At 51.5% G+C, this 25175-nt stretch overlaps 1 protein-coding gene across 2 annotated transcripts; it reads left to right on the top strand.

Annotated features, from left to right (window-relative positions):
* The first annotated feature begins 17617 nt into the window (after positions 1–17617).
* SLC1A5 (solute carrier family 1 member 5) lies at positions 17618–24842 on the top strand. Of its 2 annotated transcripts, none has more exons than XM_063312415.1 (6): positions 17618–17637; positions 19005–19112; positions 19773–19939; positions 20897–21130; positions 21707–21901; positions 23623–23761. In XM_063312415.1, the coding sequence occupies exons 2-6, from the start codon at positions 19110–19112 to the stop codon at positions 23759–23761; spliced, it is 738 nt and encodes a 245-aa protein (XP_063168485.1). In that variant the 5' UTR covers positions 17618–17637; positions 19005–19109. The 2 variants fall into 2 exon arrangements, with proteins under 2 accessions (XP_063168485.1, XP_063168486.1); XM_063312416.1 differs by lacking the exon at positions 17618–17637 and adding an exon at positions 24263–24842 and having other exon boundaries at positions 18717–19112; positions 23623–23757.
* Positions 24843–25175: the final 333 nt, after the last annotated feature.

Here is a 25175-nt window from a genome sequence, read left to right as displayed (position 1 = left end):
CCTGCGGGCGAAGGAGCCCGTGTGGTGGTGAAGCAGAGTGACTCAGCAAAGCCTGATCTCTGCCAGGAGTTGACCTTCAGAGATCCTAAAGGATCCTCCATGGTGAGCATGGAAACATTTAACTGAAAAGTCTTTTTTTTTTTTTAATCACTGTTTGCTTTTACCATTTTTTTTTAATGTCAGCACTATTACTGCCTCGATTTTTAGGGGGTTTTTGTGCCTCTTGGTCCTACAGTTCTAAAATGCCAAGAGGGTGTCTGTGGTTGGATGACACAGAAATTAAATTGAAAGAGGAAGAGGAAGAAGTAAAGGCTCACAAGGATCATAGCCGCCTTATTTTAGGAACTGGTTCATGCCTTATAAAACAGCCTTGTTCACTTAACTCCGAGTTGCAGAATGAACCACAGTGACTCGGATAACAGCATGCCATGCCAGAGCCAAGCAAACCACCTTACGGCTAGTGCGCACACGAAGTTCGTCTACAGAAAGTAGCAGGATTAAACACGTAGACGTCACCCTCCAACCAAATCTGGAAATTTGCTCCTCTCCTCTTGGTCAGTCTTGCCATCAGTGCCCCCAGTGGACCACCCTCACCCACTCATGGCTACCAAGGGAACCCGTGTGAGGTCCCTGCGTGGCCCCATTTTCATTGCAAGGGACACACCCCGGAAAGGTACCCGGCCCCTCATGGCATTGTCCCGGAGCGCTGCATTTCCCTTGGCCGTTTTCAACACCCGCAGGCCTGCAGAGCGAGGCGCAGAGTCTCCCTCCCGAGCTTGTTATTGGCGAGAATGGGAGGGGGGGTAAAACACACGTTTGGCGACGCTTCGGGCCTCCCACCACCTGGTGCCCAAAGTGCAGCCCCAGAACGATCAGCCAGCAGGACCGACCTTGCAGGGCCCCTCGGAAGGGGCTGTGCACGGGGCAGTAAGTGGCGACTCTTCTGGAAAGCCCACGTCCTCTCATCCGCGAGAGTGTGGATCAGCAGCAGCTGAACATTTACTGCTGGGGTACCACGGCCCCACTCTGCACATGCTCAGAGGCTTCACTTCAACAGCTGCAGCACTCACCCTCGATTCCATAGGCAGCTGCAGGAGAATTTTTCATATCCTGGATATCATACTATTATCATCAATATTACTATTATTATTTGTTGCCGGTTGTTGATTTTTATCTTGGTGGTTGTTTTTGTTGTTGTGAGCAGCCCAGAGTCACATCGTTTGAGTGGGGCAGCGGTATAAATCCTTTAAAGACACACACAAATACAGGTCCGAGCCCCTCCCTGCCTAATCTCTCCCTGGGGGCGGCCACGTCCTTCCCACCCTTGCAAGTTGCCGCCGGAGCAGCCCTTGCATGCGTTGTGCAGAAGCGTCTTGTACGGACAGGCGGAAATGGGGAGAACGAGCCTCGATTCGCCAGCGATCAAAGGGCCTGGTCGACCTGTGGTTTCCTCCTCCTCTGTTTGTTTTCCCCAACAACAAAGGAGCAGAAGAAAAGGGGCAAGGCCAGGAGGGCATTGGCAGGGTGGCAGCATTCCTGCCGTGATGGGGCTGAGATGAGAAATAGCAAATGCTTCTTGCCATGTCTTGCACAGGCAGAGAGAGCGGGAGAAAAGATTGTCCCCGAAGCAAGGGCAGAGCTAGCAATTACACGGCTGTTGCGTAATTTTTGTGAGAATGCAGGCCATGAGACAAGCCGGGGCCTTTGGGGAGCTCTGCGCATTTTCCCACCCGAGGAGGATCTACCAGCATGAAACGCAGAGGAAAAGATCTCCCAGGGAGATTACCCCGTTTCCTCTCCTTCCCTTGGCCATACCAGTTTGCACATTTTCCCACCGAGCTCTCACGGGGCCTGACTAGCTCTGGCCAGCTGTGGATCTTCTACGGATCTCCTGCTCCAACCCCAACTTAGTGAAGGATGGGAACTGTAGTCCAACCTGCCCAGAGGGTGCCCAGCGGGGAAGATTGCCTCAGACAGTTCTGTCCCACCACCCCGGATGGCCCTTCGATGTGGCCCATTTGGGCACTCGCACACCCTGCAGGGCTGGGGCACTGAGCGCCTGAGATTGGACCGTTTGTCCAGCAGAACAAAATCCAACCTTCGGGCTCTGTCTCCTGACCCCTGACTCATTTGGGGAAGGCCGAGAGTGCCTTGTTGCCATAATCAGACGCTTTTGCCAGGTAAAACCGTCTCTGTCCTCAGCTTGCAGCCTAAAAGACACAACATAGGACAGAAGTGGAATGCAGAGGAGAAGTGAGCTGGGACACTCTTTCGCAAAGCCCCTGTTTGCATCGCAGCAAGTGGGACAGAAGGAACAGAGGGAGCCTGACAGATTGGCTACCATCTAGATCAGTGTTTGTCAACCTTGGGAACTTTAAGATGGGTGGACTTCAGCTCCTAGAATTCCCCAGCCAGCTGGCTGGGGAATTCTAGGAGCTGAAGTCCACCCATCTTAAAGTTCCCAAGGTTGACAAACACTGACCTAGATATGAGAACATAAGCCATGCCCTGCTGTATTGGACCCTTGGCCCATCTGGTCCAACAGTCTGTTCTCACAGCGGCCAACCAATTGCCCAAGGAAGCCCACTCATCTCCCAGCAGACGGCCTTCAGAGGCAGCCCCATGGCCATCAAGGCCAAGAGCCATTGATCCCCAGGGCTTCCATGCATTGGTGCAGCCTCTCTTTGAAGCCAGACAAGCTGGTCGCCAGCACCGCATCACGGGGTAGCAAATTCCAAAGTTTGATTAGATGGCCAGCCAGAGAGCAAAAGCAGCCCTCGCCTCATCGGACACTTCGACCTTCATGAATGTGATGGAGGTGATCCAGCTGGGGCCCAAACCTTGGAATTCAATTTAAAAAAAAATAATCTTTTGACCAGATTGGGAGCTGCTGCCTTGCTGAGGAACTCTTGCCGTCAGAACAGCGAAGGCAGTTTTATTTGCGCATCGCTGACTTGGAGGCACATGGTTGCTGACTTACCTTTCCTGGTTACAAGTCACAAAATTTACAACCTCACTGACCCTGCTAAGGAAAGCAGAGGTCGGCCTGCCAAAGGGCCGTGTCTGGAAACTGCCAGCTTGGCAAGATCCCAGAAATGTCTTTTAAATTAACGAACCACAACCCACACAGGTTAATAGTAAACATAGAAGCTCACCTGTTGGTCTTCACTGAATCGATCTGTCTCCAGACCGTGCATCCTGCCGCCAATTCAGGGCAATGAGGGAGTGGCACACCATCCTACACCCATTTTACACTATATTTACTGCTGTGTTTGCACCTTGGTTACCTTGCATTCAGGCCACTGCCAGCTCCTGGGGGAGCCTACCCCTCAACATCTCAAGCCTGAAGTGGCATCAAAATCCTGCAGCTCAACGGTCAACAGTATCCAACTTGAGCTTGCACGATAGTTGCTCAGAAATATTTGTCAGGTGTCTGTAGGGTGTGTCACAATACTGTGATCGAAGCTCCGGCCATTTTTTATAAAATAAATGGGTGGAGCTTTGATCTCATTATTGCAGCCACCTTACTGACATTTCTGACCATCCCTTGCCAACACCCCTACTTGCCTTGATCGCTGGTTGCTTTCCGGGTGTTATGAGCCTGCCCCCTCTTCTGCAGGGGAAACCCTCGCAAAGATGCTCCCACTGCCAGACAGCCTCTCAAACACAGGGAAACCTTTTTCCTGCAATGCACCTAAATGCACACACTAAGCCAGGGTTTCTCAACCTGGGCCACCGTAAGACGTGTGGACTTCAACTCCCAGAATTCCTCAGGCAGTGCTGAGAAACCCTGCTTGATGAGGATGACCCTACTAAACTTATAATGTGTTTCATGTTTTTTTTTCTAAATGCTGGAAAGGCTCACCGCCTGGCACAGTGAAAAAGAAAGGGAAAAACGGGGAACAGGAGCCCAGTGGGAGCTGTTCTGTCCCCGGCCAATAAAGGGGTCTCCAGCCAATATTTTCTCTCTGGGGTGCGACGGGTGAAGCCTCCCAGGGCCCTAGTTAGCAGAGGAGGCCAGAGGGGCCGCATTTCAGCCGCCAGCCGCAGAGCAGCTGCCAATTCCCCCTGGCAGGGGGGAAAGAACCGCGTATTTGATTCCACCCATGCAGCCGTGCTGGTTGTGGCTGATGGGAAGGGGAACCCAACAAACGCCTCGCTCCTTTTTTCGAGATTACACAGCAGATTCAGCCTTCCTCTTCCTCTTTTACTACTGCTACTGCAGCCACCTGGGGCTGCTGTTATTCTTTTCCACCGTTGCATCAGCCAATCCAGGAAGCGGGAGATCCGCTTGCACAGGGCGATGAAAGAGCTCACTCCGTTGCATCAGCAACCCCCCGAGGCGGCAGCCCGAGCCACCTTCAGGCCTGGAAAGCACGGATTCGGCCCAGGCAGCCCTCAGATGAGCCATTCCCAGTTTGGGGACTGACGGCTCTCACGCTCCTCGATGCCTTCTTGGTGTCTTCCTATTTAACTGTCCAGATGTGGGGAACTTCTGCTCTCTGGGTGGGAGAGAAACGAAAGATGGGGGTCTTACAGGATTCTGAGGGTAATAAGCTGGTGTATTTGTCCCTGGGAATCTGTTGGCATGGGAAGTTTCAGCTTCACTCCGTTGGGAGCCCCCTAGATGTGTGGACTCCTGTTCCAATTATCCCCAGCCAGTGTTAGCCAGGATGGTCAAAGGTGAGGGGAACTGTAGTCCAGCACTCCTGGGAGAGCATAGAATTGTGCTGTCAGAGCTGGGAGGCGGTGGTCTAGATGCTTCCTGGGACTACGCATACAGTATAATCCTTAAAGCAGGGTTTCTCAACCTTGTAAGCTGGGTGGACTTCAATTCCCAGAAGCTGGCTGGGGAATTCTGGGAGTTGAAGTCCACCCAGCTTAAAGTCGCCAAGGTTGAGAAACACTGCCTTAAAGGATAATACAAATAAGATGTGTGGACTTTAACTCCCAGAATTCCCCAGCCTGGCTGGCTGGCTGGCTGGGGAATTCTGGGAGTTGAAGTCCACACGTCTTAAAGTTGCCAAGGTTGAGAAACCCTGCACTAAGCCATTGTGCGGTTGGTTTAGTTCATGGTTCTGAAAGTTAGTTCTCACAGTCCATGAAAAACAGGATGATAGCAAGTCTGACTGTTGCAAAAACAAGGGGCAAATGGAAAGTGGTGTAAAACCAGGCACTGGGCTGCCCCTTAGAGAGGAAGAAAGAGAAAGAGGCACAGAAAGTTTGAATATTTTGTGTATACCTAGGGCTGGCTCTTGAAACAGCTGTTGCTAGAATTCTTTCCTTATGGCTTCCTAACATTTCTTCAGTCAAGATTCCTTATGTGAAGTTTGTGGGTTCTTGTGAGCTTGCCCAACTGGTTCCAGTCCTGTCGGGTGACCCTTGACGGGGCTTTACTGCAGCATGTTATGAAAGCTTAGCCATCATGGTTTGTAAAACTTACTTCCTTGATTCCATTTGTGCCATCTATTTTGTCTTTCAAACTATATAATAAAATGGCGAAAAAAGCATGCTTTCTAGCTTTGTGCGTTGCACAGTCCCAGTCAAGTGCGACTTATTTAACCAACCATAGTTAGGCAAATCATGGTCTAGGGCAAAGGTGAACCTGGTCTATTTTTCCTTGTTCACTGCATTTCTTTTCAGGTGCTTCACCACTTAGAACACAACCAAAAACCCACAAGGAAAAATTTACTCCTTTGACTGAGCTGGAATATTTCCTGAAAAATCAATTTCCTTTCACGCGAGTCACCTTGCCTTATCCTTCCAGTTTATAAATCATATAAATAAATAAATCCCTATCGACCCAGAGGTGGATGCTTCTAGGCATCAAAATGTAGTATGGAAATCTACCTTTATGAGATCCAACAAAAATGTCCCGTAGGGAGTGTAACAAACTTTGAAATCCTCCAGGACTCTTCTTTAACCTGGAGGTCTGACAAAATTAGTTAGTGTGGCTACCTTTATTCTGATGACCTCCGCTTGTTTGCCACTTTCCGATTTAAAAAAGCAGAAGGTGACGGGACTGTGGTTGGTTATTGTTGATTCCTGCTAACCAGTTGTCCCTGAGAAATGGATGAAAAGGGCTGATTGAAGCTCAGTGTTCCCTGGCCAACGACTGTGAACGGGCCTAGCCTCAGTGAATTCCCCCAAACTACCTCTTCTAAAGCGATGGCACGCACTCTGCAGACTCTAGAAATGCCTGATGCAAAGGAAGGTTTTGTGCCACGCGACGCTCTGCTCCCGCCAAGCAAGCAGGACTCATCCTTCACACGCCCCATCACTGCCAAGTAACCGGTCCTTTAAAAAGAGGGCCCCTGATCTATTCCCACCCCACTCCACCCCCTTTGCCATCGGCAGGGAGGATAACTGTGCTCAGCTCCAGGGACCAGGCCTGATGCTCCAGGCATCTGCGGTGATGGAGACAGGTCTCCGTGGCAACAGACACCAAATCTCTGGGTTTGTGTTTCTCTCTCTCGGTGCTCTGTTCCCCCCCACCGGGAAAGCATCTGAGCTCCTTGGCGCCTTTGGGCCACACAGCCCGGCGAAGCCTGCAACGCGACCGGTGGAAGGTCGCAGGGCAGAAGCCGGATCCTAAGTCAGAGGCTGCCTTCTGCTGGGAATGGCCCATCTGCCATTTGCTTCTCTCTGGCGGGAGTGGAGGGCCCCTGGGACCACGCCGTGGCAGCCTCTCTTCTCCCTGTGGCTTCTCAAGGAAGAAAAAGGGGGGGGGAGAGAAAGAGAGCTAAATTGCTAAAGCAAAAGTCGATGTTCTAAGCCTCAGTGGCAACCCCTGTGAACGCTTCGCTCAACCTGGTGCCCTCCAGACGGGTCGGATGGTGACCCCCATCATTCCTGGTCAGCAGGGACACTGCCATGGCAGTCCTGGTCGTGGATGATGGGGGTTAAAGTCTAACTCATCCCTTTCCTTCAAGCAGCGGCAGATGCGTGGTTTTTTGAAGACATGAATCCTTCTTCTGAACTGGGGGGAAATTAATCTGGGGAAGGTGCAAATGTGGAAAGTCTGTTCAGGGGACTGGGCGGGGGTGGGCAGAGGGGAGGCGGTAATCACCGTGCCACGTTTTCTGTCCACTTGTGCAAGGCTGAGAAGTCTCGTTTGCAGGAGGGTAGGGATGCCCAGGAATCAGGGGGTCTAAAATTACCGGTTACATAAAGGAGGCCGTTATATAACACAGCGTATGGTTTTAATACGGCATAGCCCGTGCAAAATACTTGTAAACACATGGAGAAAACTATCCACTTTGGCTTAATTATTTTGTTTTGTTTGATGAGAACAAAGGGGAAAGAAAATCTCGCCAGAAAGGTTATGGCTAGAAAATCTACCGCACATTGTGGAGCTTTTAAACATTTCTTCATCTGGTTTAATTTATTCCCCGTGTTACTGCAACGTCTGAGTTACCAGGAGGCCTTCCCCTAACCCAGTGCCCTCCAGATGTTCCTGGGGTACACCTCCCAAGAAGCCCACCAAGGACAGGGGACTCTACCTGGTGGGCTTCTGCAGACCACACCCTGAGCAGCACTGAAAACACCTTCCCGGACCAAAAGGCGCCATCCCTGAGCTGACACAAAGGAAACGCGAGAAAGTGCGTTCAGGCCGGGAAGGAGGGAGCGGGGATCTCTGCCAGGGGAGGAGGGATGTCGAAGCCAAGCCCTCTTGGGAACCGGAGTCCCCCTCCGGCACTCCAGATGTGCTGGCTCCAGTTCCCTCCCCAGCTGGGTTGGGGCTCCCTGTGGCTGGGGATGGTGGGAGCTGCTGCTGGACGCATTGGGAGGGCGCCAGGGGCTGGGGCGGCGGGGGTGCGCACGCCCACGCAGGCAAGGATTCCTAACAGCCAAATTGCGCCGGATTAGCTAGAAATAGAGTTTCAGAAAAACATCTATTTCTGTTTTATTGACTATTCTAAAGCCTTTGACTGTGTGGGCCATAACAAATTGTGGCAAGTTCTTAGTGGTATGGGGATACCAAGTCATCTTGTATGCCTCCTGAGGAATGTGTATAACGACCAAGTAGCAACAGTAAGAACAGACCACGGAACAATGGACTAGTTTAAGATTGGGAAAGGAGTACGGCAGGGCTGTATACTCTCACCCTACCTATTCAACTTGTATGCAGAACACATCATGCGACAAGCTGGCCTTGAGGAATCCAAGGCTGGAGTTAAAATCGCTGGAAGAAACATTAACTATCTCAGATATGCAGATGATACCACTTTGATGGCTGAAAGCGAAGAGGAACTGAGGAGCCTTATGATGAAGGTGAAAGAAGAAAGTGCAAAAGCTGGCTTGCAGCTAAACCTCAAAAAAACCAAGATTATGGCAACCAGCTTGATTGATAACTGGCAAATAGAGGGAGAAAACGTAGAAGCAGTGAAAGACTTTGTATTTCTAGGTGCGAAGATTACTGCAGATGCTGACTGCAGTCAGGAAATCAGAAGACGCTTAATCCTTGGGAGAAGAGCAATGCCAATCTTGATAAAATAGTTAAGAGCAGAGACATCACACTGACAACAAAGGCCCGCATAGTTAAAGCAATGGTGTTCCCCGTAGTAACATATGGCTGTGAGAGCCGGACCATAAGGAAGGCTGAGCGAAGGAAGATCGATGCTTTGGAACTGTGGTGCTGGAGGAAAATTCTGAGAGTGCCTTGGACTGCAAGAAGATCCAACCAGTCCATCCTCCAGGAAATAAAGCCAGACTGCTCCCTTGAGGGAACAATATTAAAGGCAAAACTGAAATACTTTGGCCACATAATGAGAAGACAGGACACCCTGGAGAAGGTGCTGATGCTGGGGAGAGTGGAAGGCAAAAGGAAGAGGGGCCGACCAAGGGCAAGGTGGATGGATGATATTCTGGAGGTGACGGACTCGTCCCTGGGGGAGCTGGGGGTGGCAACGACCGACAGGAAGCTCTGGCGTGGGCTGGTCCATGAAGTCACGAAGGGTCGGAAGCGACTCAACGAATAACCAACAAAAGCTAGCCGGAGCTCCACATCCGCCTGCCTGACGCAACCGCCGCAGGCGCGCAACCCGCCCCGCCCCGCCGCCCCCCCTCCGGGCTGCCCTTCTCAAGGCAGGCGTCGCCTTCTCCCCCCGCCGGCGTCCCGCGGCCAATCCGGGACCCCTCTCCCGCTGCCCCCGCCCCTTTCGCCCGGGTTGTGGGCGAGGGGGCGGCTCCGCGCCCGGCAAAAGCGGGCGGGGGCGAGCCCGGGGGAGCAGTGCGCTTCCCCGCGTGGCCTGGCCGGAGTCCCCGCTGAGCCTCGCCGGAGCCGAGCCGAGAGCCACGTGCGCCCAGCGCGACCCCAGCCCCGGAGCCCCGCGGCGCCGCCCCGCGCCCCGACTGCCGGAGCCGAGCGCGGCTGTGCTGGGCGAGGGCGCCGGCGGCTCCCGAGAGCTCGCTTCGCGCGCGGCCGCTGCAGCCGCGGGATGACCGCGGAGAAAGGCGCCCCCAACGGGGCCGTCGGGGCGGCGGCGGAGCGATGCGGCGGCGGCGGCGGCGGGCGGCGGGCGCGGCGGCTGCGCGGCTGCCTGCGCGCCAACCTGCTGGTGCTGCTGACGGTGGCGGGCGTGCTGGCGGGCGTCGGGCTGGGGCTGGCGGTGCGGCGGCTGGGCCGTCTGGGCGCCGCCGACGCGCTGCTCTTCGCCTTCCCGGGGGAGCTGCTCCTGCGCCTGCTGAAGATGATCATCCTGCCGCTGGTGGTCTGCAGCCTGGTGGCCGGCGCGGCCAGCCTCGACCCCGCCGCCCTGGGCCGGCTGGGCGGCTGGGCCATGCTCTTCTTCCTGCTCACCACGCTGCTGGCCTCGTCCATCGGCGTGGCCTTGGCCTTCGTCATCCGCCCGGGCGCCGGGGCCTCGAACCCCAGCCGCTCCAACTTCGGGGACTTGGCGGAGGTGCCTGAGCCCAAGGCCGTGGTGGACTCCTTCCTGGACCTCATCAGGTGAGGAGCGGCTTTCGCCTGGTGGGGCTCTGAGGGAGAAATGCCACCAAGGCTAAACTTTTGCGTAAAAGCCCCTCCTCCTGAGCAGAGTTGAACCTGGGTTTCCCTGGTCCTACAGTGTACCCCAAACGGCCCTTTTTAGATGACCTGGGCATCATCTTCAAGGGTTCCCCGATAGTATGGAATTCTGGGGTTGGTTCAGCACATCTGAAAACATCTGGCTGGGGAAGGCTGCTCCATGACTCTGAGGGACATCCTTCTGTCCTACTGGACACAGGCTGGTGTGCTTGATTGTGGACAAGTTCACACATGTGTATCGCTTGCTTCTCAGCCCTAACATCAGACATGGGCACGTGTGTGTGAACGAGGCTCTGTGACTTGGTCAATAAAGAGAAAATGTACTTGTAGATCAGCCTCCATTCCAAACAGAATTCTGCCCCAAATGGGAACAGTTTGGGGGCTGATCTTGGCCAGTTAGTGTTGGAACATATGGCGAAGATCAAATCAAAGGGCCACGTGAAAGCAGCATCCAAGCTGAACGTATTTCTGAGCCGTGGGACTTCCCCGTCATTTCTGGAGGTGTTTGCTATCAGTCCCTGGGTGACTTCATTTACTGCAGGAAAAGACAAAATGCACGCAACCGTAGTCATCTAGACCAAGGTTGATTGCATCATCAGACTGGCCTCAATTGGGATATGTTAGCATGACACAAACCATGGCATGCCGAGTCGACCCACTTTGCTGGGTCTGCCCACTGAGTTAGGTCCTCAAACTGCAGCTGGGTTCCCTGGGCCGGGCGAACTCAAGCCTCTCCCTGGAGGGTTTGGTGCTTGGTCCCCGCCCTCCCCTCCCCTCCCATTTTTGGTATTTTCTCCCCCCTCCCCGGCTCCAGTCATGCATTTGATCTGGGGCAAAAGGATGACATTTCCCAAGATGCAAAATTAGCAGAAGGACAGCTTTCCCTGTTCCCTGGAGAACTTGGTTTAATTGGGACCAAGGGCTCTCCCTTAAAAGGTCATTGGTTATAGTGTGCTGTCCCCGCCCCCCCAGTCATGGTACAGAATGTTCTCTGATGGCCGGTAGCTCTTTCCCCACCCCAGCCTTGGGGTTTTTTTGTTAGCTGACATCTTTTCTGATGAAATACTGGGGGGAGGCAGAGGAGGAAAAACATTTAAGACGGGTGTGCTGACTTGCGTCAGCTCCCCCTTCTCCAGCCTGGGGTGCCCGGGTGTGCTGGACTTCGGCTCCCCCAATCCCATCAATGGTGGGTTGGGGGACAAAACATCTTGGGGACATCTACCTTGCAAATATTTTCCTTTTGAGAACAGTTTATTTGGGGCTTTGTTAGCATTCATTAAAAAGTTGCTCCCATATGTGTAAAACGGTATTCTGGGGCATAAACCTCTTAACGCTTGAACGTAGGATTAGGAAATCTGTTGGGGGACGGAGGGCGATTCCAGGTAATTAAGGCAGGAGAATCCAGGCTCCCTCCAAGCTACTTGGGTTTGCTGGTTGAGTGCCTGCCAGGTTTTCAACAGCTGCTTGCAGATGCCCCCAGCGTGTCCCGTAACCCAATTGATTGAAAGGGAAGAGAGAATTAAATTACAAAAAACTTGGCAGCAGCTTGGTTTACTTTAGTCCTAGTTTATCTCTTAAAGCACAGGTTGCGTAATCCCCTGGCTAGCTAACCACCCGTTGGTGCCCTAGGGAGGTGGCTGCCCATTTTCTTGATGAAGAACAGGCAAATACGTTGCACTTGTAATATTTCATAAGCTGCCACCTGTCCCGGGCCATCGTAGTTGTATTGGCAGGTTCCGGCTACAGGGATCGTTTTCTGCAATGAGATTCTAGGCCAGTGTTTCTCAACCTTCCCCAGCATGCTGGCTGGGGAATTCTGGGAGTTCGCTCATCTTAAAGTGGCCAAGTTTGAGAAACTCTGGGGTAATGTGCTTTGGGGTAATGTGCATCTTTCTGGGTTTCATCTCATGTTGTGAGCAGAGGTAGCCAAGCAGCCGGTGCCAGCATGGAGGCTTGGCAAGCCCTTGAGGCAGAAGGAAGGCGGTGTGGATCATGAATAGGACATCTCCCAGCATCTTTTGAACTCTGGCATGTTTTGGGGAAATGCCAGAACTTGCAGCTTGGCTCTTGCACCTCCTAGGCTCAGGTTTCCCCTTTAGGCGTCTTGGAAAATCACTCAAGCCCTAAATCCAACTTAGCAGCCAGAGATGCACTGTTGTTCCCCAAAACACAACTGGAACCCGTGGTTTGCAAGTTGCCTTTCTTTGGAGTCAACCCACGGGTCTGTCTGGAGCAGCTTTCCCCAAGGGCTGGGTGCCCTCCAGATGGGTGGCTGTCAACTCCCAGAATTCCCTAGCCAGCTTGGTCTTTGCTGAGAATTCTGGGACTTCGGGAGGGTGGCAAGGCTGGGAGATGAAGTCCACACGTCTTAAAGTTCCCAAGGTTGAGAAACACTGACTTAGGCACTAATAGCAAGACTTTTTTCAAACTTGGCCACTTTTAAGATACGTGGATTTCATGCGCTTGATAAAATCTGCAGATTTCAAAGTGGTAGTATGACCAAAATTATTTGCACCTGCATGGCTTTTGCAATCCAGTTTCTTTTTTTTTTCTTTTTAAATAAATAATATTGCTCATACTGTGACACGTGGGCCGTGTTCTATGCACGTGGCTTGATCTGACCAGCCTTGACTCGCTCAGAATGTTCTCCCCATCTTTTTAATCTCTCAAACCTGGTCATTGCAATTTTTTTTTAAAATAAAGTCCAGGAAGAGTGGTTATCCGGGCTCCCACCTGCCAGAACATTGCTGAGCAAATCTGTTTCCCTGTAGGCAGCTCATAGCCATGGGATCCTTCAGAGATACATATATTACACAAAACGCAGAATTTCCAAATTTAGAGCGATGGAGAACGTGAATCAGAAATCTGGCATTTCGACATCTGCTGCAGGAAGAGAAGAGGCTTGAAAAATCTGGCGGGGAGGGAAGACTTAGCTGAAGTTGGGGGCTTTATGTGCAGGTGCCGATCTGGTGGATCAGTACCCTGAATGGGGTTGTTCATGTGCAGCAGATATTTCCATGCAGTTTCCTGGAGATTTTGCAAAAGGGGCGTTGCTGGAGGGCAGCGGCTCTTCTCAATCTGATGCAATGTTTCCCTGCTGTTGAGTTCCTTTGCCAGTGGGCAAGCAGGCATGGGGTTTTTTTTTTCATAAGAAGTTTTTTCCCCTCCTTCTTAAAAACCTGTGTAAAAATCTCATTTTGGGCAGGAGAACCAGTTATTTCAAGACTGAAAAGCAAGTAGTTTCAGACGCTCAGACGTTGACTCAGTGCAGTAAACAGAAGAGGCCTTTGGGTGTTTTGTTGCATCGGCTGCATCTAGCAAGCTAGGGAATGTTGGGGGAACCGCAGATAACATGGGGGGGGGACAAGGACTTCAGGGACAGTAGGTGGGCTGAATGGCTTGCAGAAAAGGCTGTGATTTTCATAGCTTTGAGGAAGGCACTTTGGGGTTTTCTGCTTCACTTTGTTCAAGGAAGACGCTACATTTTCCGTCTGGTCCAACCCTGAAAGCCGCTGGCAATTCCCGCTCTTGCAAGGCTGGATGTAAGCACAGGGCAGCTTCCCGGGGGCTGCAAACACGCTTCCCCCCCCCCCCCAGCTATGGGATAATCTCTCTCCAAAGTACTTGCACTGTTGTTCTGGTTTGTTTGTTATCCGTGGGCATTCTGCTTTCCGGTGGAAGGAAGCTGCAGGGGCCTTGGAATTAAAACTCGGGTGCAGCCTTTGCCTTCTGTGGTCACAAGGCAAGAAGAAACTGGCTGAGCAGGGAGGCTGGGGCGATGCCCCCCCGCCAATTAAAGGCCCATCGGTGGCGAGATGTTATGCAGCAAATCTTGCCCTGCTAAACAAAACAAAAGACTGAGCCCCACTAAAGAATTGCAAGCCAGTGGCAATTTCAGGCAAGAGACCTCATGTTTTCCCAGCCTGGAAAACACATTTCTTGAACCTGTTTGTCCAAAACAAGACCGGTTTTCTGCTTGCTCCTCTGTCAACAACAAGGGTTGGTGGCTAAGTTTGGGTCTGTTTGTTTTCCATAGCTGGAAGCAGCCCCTGGCTTGAATCTTAATGACCACAATCGAGACTGGAATTTCGGTTGCTAAGCGAAGTAGTCATTAAGCGAATCTGACCCAATTTTACAACCATTTTTCTGGTGGTCATTAAATGAATCACCATGGTAGTTAAGCAAACCACATGGTCGTTAAGTGAATCATGCAGGTCCCCATTGATTTTGAAAATGGCGATCACGTGACTACAGGATGCTGTGATGGTCATAAATGCAAACTCGTTGCCAAGTGCCCAAATCATGACCACAGGACACTGTGATGGTCGTAAGTGTGAGCACAGGTTGCAAGTCAGTTTTTTCAGCACCGTCGTAAGTCTGAACCATCACTAAATGAATGGTCATTAAGTGAGGACTACCTGTGTGTGGGAACAAAATGGGGGTGTTTAGGAGCAGTGTTTTGGTATTTATTTACATTCAGAGGCTGCCTGGCTCCAGACGACTCTGGGCACCTTACATTATAAAAGGAAAGACCATAAGAACAACCTTGAAAAAAACCCTGAAGCAACAGGGGATCCGCACCAAGCCTGCCCCCAGGCTTGGGAGAAGAATCAGGTCTTTGGGGACTTCTGGAACATCATCAGGTGGGAGCTTCTGGGCCTTCGGGGTGGGGGGAGATGCTGTTTCTGAGGGCAAGCACTACAGCGGAGAAGTAGGTGACACTGTTTAATCGAGGGGACCTGGGATTTATTTTGGCTGCACCCTGGAGCGCGAGGGGTTGATATGCTCAGAAGAGACCAATTTAAGGGTCCTGCTGGACGTTGCAAGAGAAGGAGGTGGAAGGCATTTGGCAAAGGGCACTGACACTTTTGAAGTTTGCTGTTGGAGAAGACTCCTGAGAATACTGTGGACAGCCAAGAAAAGAAACCAAAGGGCCACTGAAAAAAAGTCAACCCAGAGTTCTCACTTGAGGCTCAAATGATCAGGCTGAAATTATCCTGCTTCGGACACAGGATGCGAAGACCCGGCTCTCCGGAGGAGGCTCCGATGCTGGGAAGGGTGGAAGGAAAGAGGAGGAGAGGACGACCAGCAGCCAGGGGGAGGGACTCAGTGGCCGTGGCGATGGGGGCGCCCTGGGAAGACCTGAAGGACCAGGTTGGGGACAGATTGCCACGGAGAAAATCTATCTCTGTGGTCACTAATCATTCTCCTCCTTGCCCCTCTCCAGGGGCATCCATGGGAGGGGGGTATCCCCTTGATTTTTCTGGCCCTGGAAAAAACAAGGAAAAGTTTGCATGGTGGTATTTTCCACCTGTGCTGAATTAAGGGGCTTCTGAGGGTCGCATCTTCTTGGGGAAAACAGTGGCTGCCACGAGGACATCCTTCTGACCCTTGGTCCCTTGCAGTCCTTGGTCTCCTCCTTTTGCCTCCAAAAAGGCCTGAAATGACTCTTGATCCCGGTCTGCCAAGGGACCAGCACCTGACTTCAAGTCTGTGCAGACAAGGAAAGGCCAAGCTGTTGCTTACACTCCCACCCACACCCAGAAGAGCCGAAGGTAAAAGTGAATGGCCAGCAATTCAGGGCAGACGGCCAACCCTCGTGATGGTTTTACTGCCATGCAGTCTGGGGGTGTCGCAGGTTTGGGGCGGGAGAAATGCCCGGCTTGTGTAGGTCAACACGACCTCTGGATTCAAGCGGGACTGGCTGGCTCTGCATTTTGGATTTAGCTCTCGCATGGAAGCCGGCTTGGGGGTTGCCAGCTGCGGTTTATGGCTGAAATGTTTGGGTGAGCCCATTCAGGTGGTCAGCAGGTCATGGCCTCCCTGGGCAGGGGAGCATGAGCAGGGGAGGGCAGACGTGCTTGGGGGCCTTCCCAGCCAGTTGGCTGATGTGAAACCACGTGGGTGAGGAGAGCCGTGGGCCTGGTCTGGCCACGATGCTCTCAGGCCACACCTCTGACTTTCTGAGGGTCAACTGTCTGCCCTGTCCATGAGGTTTTGCGTGGTGCAGATTTGTATTTTAGGTGAGCTGGGGTTAAGACGAGGCAGCAGCAGGTGAGAAGAGAACGGGGAGAGAGGAGGTGCAGATGTGATGGCCCTCGGGACGGAGGTGTCCTCTCGGACGTCCTTTGGTGGCGTCCGATTCCAAGGGGGTAGCAGGTGCTTTTGGGCTGAGAACAGCCAGCCGGTTATTTTCCGCCTTTGGGGATTAGGGTTTAATCTTGTTCCGTCCTCTGGCGGCGTCATGTCCAGAGCTGGATGAAGCAGAGGGGGGCAAAAGGTGCGTGGGAGGTGATGAGAGTGGGAGGCGGTCCCGGGTCTTGGCCAGCAAAGCTTGAGTCCGTGATACCTGATCTCCACAGGGTTTGGGCATCCAGCAGTTTATTCTTGGCCGAGGCTCAGATATCTCTTGGGGGCAGCACGCTCGCTCGTGCCAACCGGCAGGCCAAAGTGAACGTTGGCTCCTGGGTTGACCTGGTGGCTAGAAATGGAAAGGAGGAGCAGGTACGGCAGTAGGAAAAACCATTTGACGAGATTGCACAATTAGAGGCCGACCGTGGAGGGGACTCGGAAGTTAGCTATGATGGCTGAAAAGAGAGAGTTGATCTCTTGAGTATCAGGAACAGAGGAGGGCTGTGCATTAACACGCACATCCTGAACTCCAGTACAGTTGTCCTCACTTAACGGCCACAACTGGGACTGGAATTTCAGTTGCTAAGTGAAGCGGTCATTAAATGAATCTGATCTGACCTGATTTTACAACCTTTTTTGCAGCGGTCATTAAGTGAATCACCACAGGTGTTACGTGAACCACGTGGTCGTTAAGTGAATCATGTGGTTGCCTGTTGATTTTGCTTGCCAGAAGCCAGCTGGGAAAGTCGAAAATGGCAATCGTGTGACGCTGCAAAGGTCATAAATGCAAACCAGTTGCCAAGTGCCCAAATCGTGATCATGCGACCACGGGGACACCTAGATGGTCGCAAGTAGCACCGTCATAAGTTTGAACTATCACTAAGTGAGGACTACCTGTAATTCTAAATTGTCATTGGCCCAGGGCGAGGAAGATCATGCTTCCCGACTGTTATGTGCTAGAAAGGATGACTGCCCTAAATAGACAAGGAGGGGGGGGGGGGAAGACAAAACCTTTTGGACATGTTTGCTGCTGATTACTTATTTTAGTGGGAGTGCCTTATGGTTTTAAGCGGGGAAGATTTTTCCTGAACTTTGCAAGCTGCAGTAGTCCTTTGGGGAATGCACAGGACAGTTTGGAGTGTGTCTGTTGCCCCCAGGGGGTGGTGGGGAGGTCTACTGGTTTTTTCTTGTTTTACTGGCGTTTAATTCCGTAAGCTGCCCAGAGCCACTGTGTGTGTGTTGCGCAGCCATTTAAGTTTGCTTAACGAACAAGCAGATAAATAAATCCTTGGGCAGAAAAATTGTTGGGGCTGTGGTGGAGGTGCAGTGAGGCTGGCTGCCCAAAGCAGCTTAGTGTGTGTTATTGATGAACAATAGCAACTCTCTCCCTGGATGCTCACCTAAATCTTCTTCCCCGCCTTCTCCCCCCTAGGAACATATTCCCTTCCAACTTGGTGTCGGCTGCATTCCGGTCGGTGAGTCTTGCCATTTTTCTTTCTCCTGTTCCTGCAAACCGGTCCCTGCAAGGGTTGTCCGAAAGAGAACGGAGGGCCCTGAGGCTGGATCCGGCTGAGGCCATCTCCTGGGTCTCCTCCTGGGTCAGGCAGTGGCCAGGTGTGCGTCCTCTTGCTCTGCAGCAGCTGGTGTTAAGCTCGGGGCTGCGATTGAGGAGAAAATCTCCTGTCCTTCGGGGTAAGGGTGGCCGATAATCTGATCTGGTACAGATTTGTCCGGCGCTCTTTTAAAACAAACTAAGTTGGGGGCTGTCAGCACATCTCATGACAGGACATGCTGCGTCGGTGACCTAGAATGACTGCCCGAATGATGCGGCCTTTTCTAAAGAAAAGGGTGGTCTGGACTCATTAGCCAGAGTTTTTCCTAAGCCGTTTCTCCAGAAAGAGTGGGAGGGTGAGAAAATGTCCCTTGGGCCACAGACGCTGGTCCGGGAGAGTGAAGCAAAGATGTCAGGAACTGACCGATGGATCTTCCGAGCACAGAGATTTTCTTTCCCTGCCCCAACGCTTGGACAAAGGTGGCTGCAAGGCAGGAGAAAGCCCAGTGTTTCTGCCTTGACAGACAGCCTGTGTGTGTGTGTGTGTGTGTGTGTGACATTTTGTTCCTCCTCGCTCTCTGAGCAGCTTGTTCAAGACCTTCTGCCTTGCCTAATCATTAAAAATCACAGCAGTTTTTATTAACTAAGCTTTCTGCAGGCTCATCCTCTTTGGGACCTGGGTACGCAGGGCGACAAAGCCAGTTTGGCTTAATTTTTAATAGCCGTGTTAAATTAAAGGCCGATAACTGGATGCAGGGTGGACTTCCTCAGTTTAGTGGTTCTGTCCTGAAATTGCATCTTGCACCTCATTTTTCAAGTGCCTGCCTGCTTGGCAATCATCTGGCTTTTAAATCGGTCAGTTGATTTTGCCATTTCCTAGAGACAGAAATGACAGATTATTTATCTCCTTTTCTTCCGTTGTGGAAGCCAGCCCAAAGGGGCAAAGGGGATTGGCTGTCCTGGCACTGATTAGTCCAGGACACGCATAGCTTTTGTTTGCCAGTTTGTGTCAAACGAAAGGTAACTTCAGAGCCTGAATCAACAAAGACAACTTTGCTAGGAGTGGCTTCTTTTTATCCACATACTATTTTATGTGGGCATCCTGTTCTGGCAGGTGGGCATATTTGGTCTTGTGAGGGCATGTGATTGGTAGCTTTGCCAAATAGTCATCAGGGAAGATCTGCCCGTTCATAATAGAGTTGCCAGGGTGGGTCTCGCCGATCGCAAAGCTCTTCCTTCCCAGCAGACATGCAGCAAACACAAGAAAATCTTTCGTGTTTTCCTTCTTAGTATGCAACCGGCTACAGAAGAGTGGTAATTAAGAAGAATAACACTGAACTCGTCAGCGTGGCAGGATCAGTCAATGAAACGGAATTCATCAATGAAACAACCGTGATGGTAAAAAAGCGAGAATGCCGTGTAATGCGTTCTTTTTCAAGTTTCTAGCCCTGGTGGAGGGGATAAACGTTTGGAACTGGAGGATGGCTTCTGCTCGACTGAGCCATCCCACTCAGGTTTGGGGGGCTCTGGGCAAAGAAAGACCTTCCCTCCTTTGCCTTCCTTTACATCCCCAAAGGCTTTCGTAAGTGGTTTTTCCAAGTAAAAGCAACGGGCAGGAAGGGTGGAAGGAAGGGGCGTGAGAGCGAGGATGGCTGCGTCTGGGTCTCAGTTGGCAGCCGGGGCTCCTTCACTTAGCCCAGTGTTTCTTGACGTTGGCGACTTTAAGATGTGTGGACTTCAACTCCCAGAATTCCCCAGCCAGCCATTCTGGGAGTTGAAGACCACACATCTTAAAGTCGCCAACGTCGAGAAACACTGACTTAGCCAGTCTCCAGTTGCGTTTCAGTCCTGTTCCTTACAGCTTATGGCCATGCCAGCTGGGGAGGATGGGAGTTGTAGTCCAACAGATCCCCCCTCCCCTGATCAGAGGGAGGGTTGCTTTGTAGAGACGCTTCCAGAGGCCCCGGAGGTCTTACTCCTCCACTGCCCCTGATTTTGACTCTGCTGTGATGGAATTGATCTTCGGTGTGCGCTGATGGCTTCCTCTCTCTTGTCCAGCTCCCTACTGGCACGGAAGTCGAAGGCATGAACATCCTCGGCCTGGTGGTCTTTGCCATCGTCTTTGGGATCGCCCTGCGGAAGCTCGGGGCCGAAGGGGAGAACCTGATTAAATTCTTTAACTCCTTCAACGAAGCCACCATGATCCTGGTCTCGTGGATTATGTGGTAAGGAGGCTCGAACTTCCCCTCTTCCGGGCCACTCATCTTTGAGGAAAGTTGTCCCAAAGCCCCCTGGGGTGCCTTGAAGTGAGAAATTTGAACTGTTTTCAAATCTGTTTTCCTGGGTAATTTCGGTGCCCATGGATTCTCCTTTAGCAAAGCTGGTTTCTGAGACTGGAACCATTTGCAGGTGAGCGAAATGAACTGCACAGCTTCTTGCTGTGGATTATTGTTCCATTTTCTTTGTCCCCGGAGAGGGGTCAAATCCTGACACTTGTCATCCCTTTGATTTGGGAAGTGGAACCAGCTTTTGCCTGTCACCGTAATGACAAGAAACATGGGTGTGTGTGTGCGCGCGTTGTTTCATTGAGTTTTTATAACCTTGCGAGGGAGGCTCGGCTGAGAATGAGGCCCTGGATTCACTTGTTTCGCCACTGTTTACTGAATAATCCACAATTAGTTGGGCTGACTCAGCCCCTTAATCTAGCCTTCCCCAACCTGGTGCCCTCCAGAGGCGCTAAGAGTTTCTAGCCAGGTTGGGAAATCCTGCTGTAAACTATAACCATGGTTTGCAGATTCTGTATTCCCACCATACACTAAGCCCAAACAAGCCACTTTACAGTTTAGCGGTGTTTCTCAAACTTGGCAACTTTAAGAAGTGTGGACTTTTTAAAGCTGGCTGGGGAATTCTGGGGGTTGAAGTCCACACTTCTTAAAGTTGCCAAGTTTGAGAAACACCAGCTTAGCATTTTGTGAGAATCAAGCCAGCAAATGTTGCAGCTGGGAGGAATCCTGCTATGCCCTAGCCCTGGTATTCCTCCACTTCTAGGTCCTCATTTTGGGTTTCCTGCCCCCTGGCAGAATTGCAACCTGGATTATAGTCCTGCTGACACCCCCAGTTTCCCTCCAGCCAGTGACTTGGCTCTGGGGCTGCCTTTGCTGACGGCCTCTTCTCCCTCCTAGGTATGCCCCCTTGGGGATCATGTTCCTGGTGGCCGGCAAGATTGTGGAAATGGAAGATGTGGTCCTTCTCTTCACCAGCCTGGGCAAATACATCTGCTGCTGCCTGGTGGGCCACGCCATCCATGGGCTGCTGGTTCTCCCGGGGATCTACTTCGTCTTCACCCGCAGGAACCCCTACTGCTTCCTGTGGGGCATCTTCACTCCCTTGGCCACCGCCTTTGGCACCTCCTCCAGGTACGCAAAGGCCAGCTGTAGCTGGAGAGAGGCAGGAGGTGGGCGGGATGGACAGACAGCCATAGAAGAAGGTGTTTGCTGGGTTGCTCGGGATGCAGGCTTCACGTTAAGAGGATCCCCAAATCTAGCTCATTGTGGCCTCTTTGCTGCCACGCAGGAGGTCAAAAAATTGGCAGCTTCAATTGTGTGATTGCAGCCACCACCTTGGCTTCATTGACCACCCTGTGGACCCCCCAGCCTGCCAATGTGCTGTCTTTCTTGGGGATCATCCGCTTTGCTTCCTCAAGGATGACCTTCTTGAAAGTCCTGTTTGAACTGATTTCAGTATGCGGGTGCCCTTCTTAAGGAGAACTCCCTGTTCTTTTGAGGCAACCAACAGAAAACAAATCACAGAATTCATTCTGGATGAGCATGGGAGTCCTGGGTGTTGGTCAGGCGCTCAAGAGCAGACCGGATCGTGGGGAGGGATGCCTTTGAAGGCAGGACGGGTGGGCAGCCCTTTGAATGCCCGAACCCCAAAGAACTTCTCCGGAGGACTTGATTGCTGAGCCCTGCTCTGTTGCTTCCTTCATGCAGCTCTGCCACATTGCCCCTGATGATGAAGTGTGTTGAGGAGAAGAATGGAGTGTCCAAGCACATCAGCCGCTTCATTCTTCCCATTGGTGCCACCGTCAACATGGATGGGGCGGCCCTCTTCCAATGTGTGGCCGCTGTCTTCATTGCCCAGCTCAACAGCATCTCGCTCAACTTCATCCAAGTCATCACGATCCTGTGAGTATTTAGACCAACCCCACCCACCCCCTGCCTTTGTCTTCCATGAGGTTTGGAAGGGACCACCACACACCCTTCTGCAGCCAGGACATTTCACACCATAGAAGGGAAAGAGTGTTAAAGACAGGACAGGAGAATAAACGCATCCACTGGATTTAATTCTAATTAATTTTAAAGGTACATAGGATGGAATCAAAGTCTGTTTTTGGAGCATGGCCTTCAGCATGTTCTCCCAGGAGCAGGTCTAGATTAGAAAATGCTCCACAGCCTGGCCAGGATTTATCCACCCGCATTTACTTAGGCCTCTCCTGTGTCTCCCCACTAATCACTATCAAGGGTGGTGGCCCCCATCAATCAGCACCTTCGTTGGGCATGTGGGGGGCTCCTTCAGTGTGTGCAGATGCTGTCCATGCCCTTGTTATGGAACATTAGCTGGGTTCACACATTGCTTTAAGCAGTGTCTCTCAACCTTGGCAAGCATATCAGTTGGGGAATTCTGGGAGTTGAAGTCCACATATCTTCAAGTTGCTAAGGTTGAGAAGCACTGCTTTAAGCTATCAGAGGAACTTTTTTACTTGTAGCTTAGCTACAGCCCAATCAGTGGGGGTTATTCAATAAACCATGGTTAAGCGAACCATGGTTGCAGTGGTGCGTAAAGCAGCCCCTGGGTGTTCCTCTGCTCCAGTTTAAAATCGCCCATATCTTGCTACATCACCAGACTTTGCAATGTTCTGGAAAATTTACCAAGAGGAGACTAAAATCTCTTAAATGATTAATTTGGAGAAGCTGTAGAAGTCATTCCAGGGTGCCTTGGTTGCCATTTTTTTGCTGGGGGGAGTCTGTGAGATGAAGAGGCGCTTGTTAAAATTATAACGCAGTATAATTTTGCCAGTGAAAAAGCAGTCATGAGGCTGCAGCGGAAACAAAGAGGACATTCATAACTGGAGGTTGCTTCAGGACACGTGAAGGGAGGGTGATGGGAAGAGGCCTTGTATCCCCAAAAGGTTTTAGGAACAGCAGCTTTCAGGGGGAGATGCTGAAGTCCCAGGAGCTGGGGAAGTTCAGGGACGGGTCCCTGGTGGGATCTCGAAGGCTAAGGCTGTGTGGAAAAGGTGCCCCAACTAGGCGCCCCCAGGCTAGAAACAGACGAAAGTTTGCGCCCAGCATAAAACTAAGTCCTTGGTAGGGTTTTCTTCTGCCAGCACAGAATCGCTCCCTCCGGCCTCCTGCCAACACCGTCACTGGTCCGTTTCGTACCTTGTGCCAAGCCGGGTTCGCTCAATTTGCTGAATATGCACAACTGGCTGGGTTCACAAATAGTCCTCAAAGCACAGTTGGCTGGATTCCCACAACACGCTAAGCCAATATTATACAAATTGCATTCTGGCTTTGTGCCTCGCCCGTCCTAACCTTCCCCTGGCTCCTCTCGGCTCTATAGAGCTGGTGCTCCATGTCTGACTTGCAAACTGATAAAGTTTCACTCTCTCTGTTGTGCCAGTGAGCAAGAAAGCCACTGCAGCTGGACGAAAACGAGCAAGGCCCAGTCCAGATGTTCTGCTTCAGTGCTGTGAATTTTGAGGGGCATCTGGCTGTTGATGTGAAGTTAGGGATTCAGCAGGGGCAGTAAACGCAGGCCAGGAGCTGCCCCAGAGCCTTGAGCCTCTCGGCTTCCGCAGAGGTAGCTAAACCCTCTTCTCTGCCCTTCCTGCTTTCAACCACAGCATCACCGCGACAGCGTCGAGTGTCGGAGCAGCTGGGATTCCCGCAGGAGGCGTCCTCACCCTGGCCATTATCTTGGAGGCCATCAGCTTGCCCACCAATGACATCTCTCTCATTCTGGCGGTGGATTGGCTTGTGTAAGTATGGCTGGCAAGATGGATGACAGTCCACAATCAGGAACTGCCTGTTATTCCTTAGTCAGGTTAGCGGAACCATAGAGTAGCTGGGCCAGCTCATCGGTGAAACCACAGAGTGGGTGGGCCAGCTAGCCAGTGCAACCATAAAGGAAGTGGGCCAGCTCATCCAAAGACTAGTTTCTTCTGGAGTTCTATAAGGAAATTGAATAGCAAAAGAGTATTTTTCAATGGATTCTGAATGACAGAACATAGGGAGACCCTGACGGTCTAGCAGCTCTCCAGAGATCAGATGAAACCTGTGCTGGTTTGGAGCAAAGGTCTGTTGTCCCCAGCAATCCCGACAGCCCTTTCTGTGCTTTCATAACCAGGGCACTGGCGCCTTTAGGCACTGGTTTTGCAGGTGAAGATTCTCTGGACGTGGGGGCTCCACCTGGTTCACGCTGCTGATAGCCACCAGGTTGTTTTGCATGCATTCTCAGGCATCATTCCTCCTTCTCCCCTCCAGAGACCGGACGTGCACTGTCCTGAATGTGGAGGGCGATGCCTTTGGCGCAGGGCTCCTGCAGGTGTATGCGGAAAGGACCATGGGCAAGGCGGACGATGATGACCTGGTGGAGGTCAAGGCGGAGGCTGTGGATGCCATCAAGGCAGTGGAGATAGGGGAGGGGTCCCCGCTGATTAAGAGAGATGGTCCGGCCCTTGTGGAGAGCAGCAATTCTTGCGAAAAGGAATCTGTGATGTAACTGACTTAACCAAAGGCTGGACAATTTAGGAGATTTTTTTTTTTTGTCTCCAAAAAAGAACTTTAGTAAGACATATAATTTTGCTCCATCTTTCAGGATTTGAATTTCCCGTAAGAAGGGAGATTAGTTTAACGATGGAGAGATTTTCAACCAAGAATCTGCTAAACACAGCCTTTTCCACCTTTGTTTTTTTTTCTTTAAACTTCAAGTGCTTTGTAAATTTGGAAACTTCAACACAGCAAATGCTGTAGGATCATCACTCCATTTATCCCAAGTCTTTGTCTGTAGTTCTGGTGCTGGTTGTGGAAGTTCAGCGACAAGAGAACGTACTCTGTGCCTACCCGGAAGTTCTCCGCTGTCACATTGTTTTAAAAAAAACAACTCAGCAAATGAATGATGTATCAAGATCTCTCAATCACCCTTTTCCTCTTTTAGCCTCTGGCTCTCTTTTCTGCACTTATTTTTAGTATTTTGGACCAAGCAAGCAGAAAAGAGTCTTCAGCGTTGGTTTTTTTGTTGTTCATTTCCCATTCATTCCTATCTGACATTCTCTGGTCTGTTGACCCAGATGAGAGAAGAAATGCACCGGGTTAAATCTTGAATTGAAATGGTTTTTTTTTCCCCCAAATCCAAGAACTTGAATGCTGTTTGCAAGGCGACAGACAGCCCTTGGAA

Source organism: Candoia aspera, chromosome 10 (assembly GCF_035149785.1).
Source record: "Candoia aspera isolate rCanAsp1 chromosome 10, rCanAsp1.hap2, whole genome shotgun sequence".
NCBI lineage: Eukaryota > Metazoa > Chordata > Lepidosauria > Squamata > Boidae > Candoia > Candoia aspera.
The sequence above is the reverse complement of the archived record's forward strand: the minus strand, read 5'-3'. Positions and strand labels throughout refer to the sequence as shown.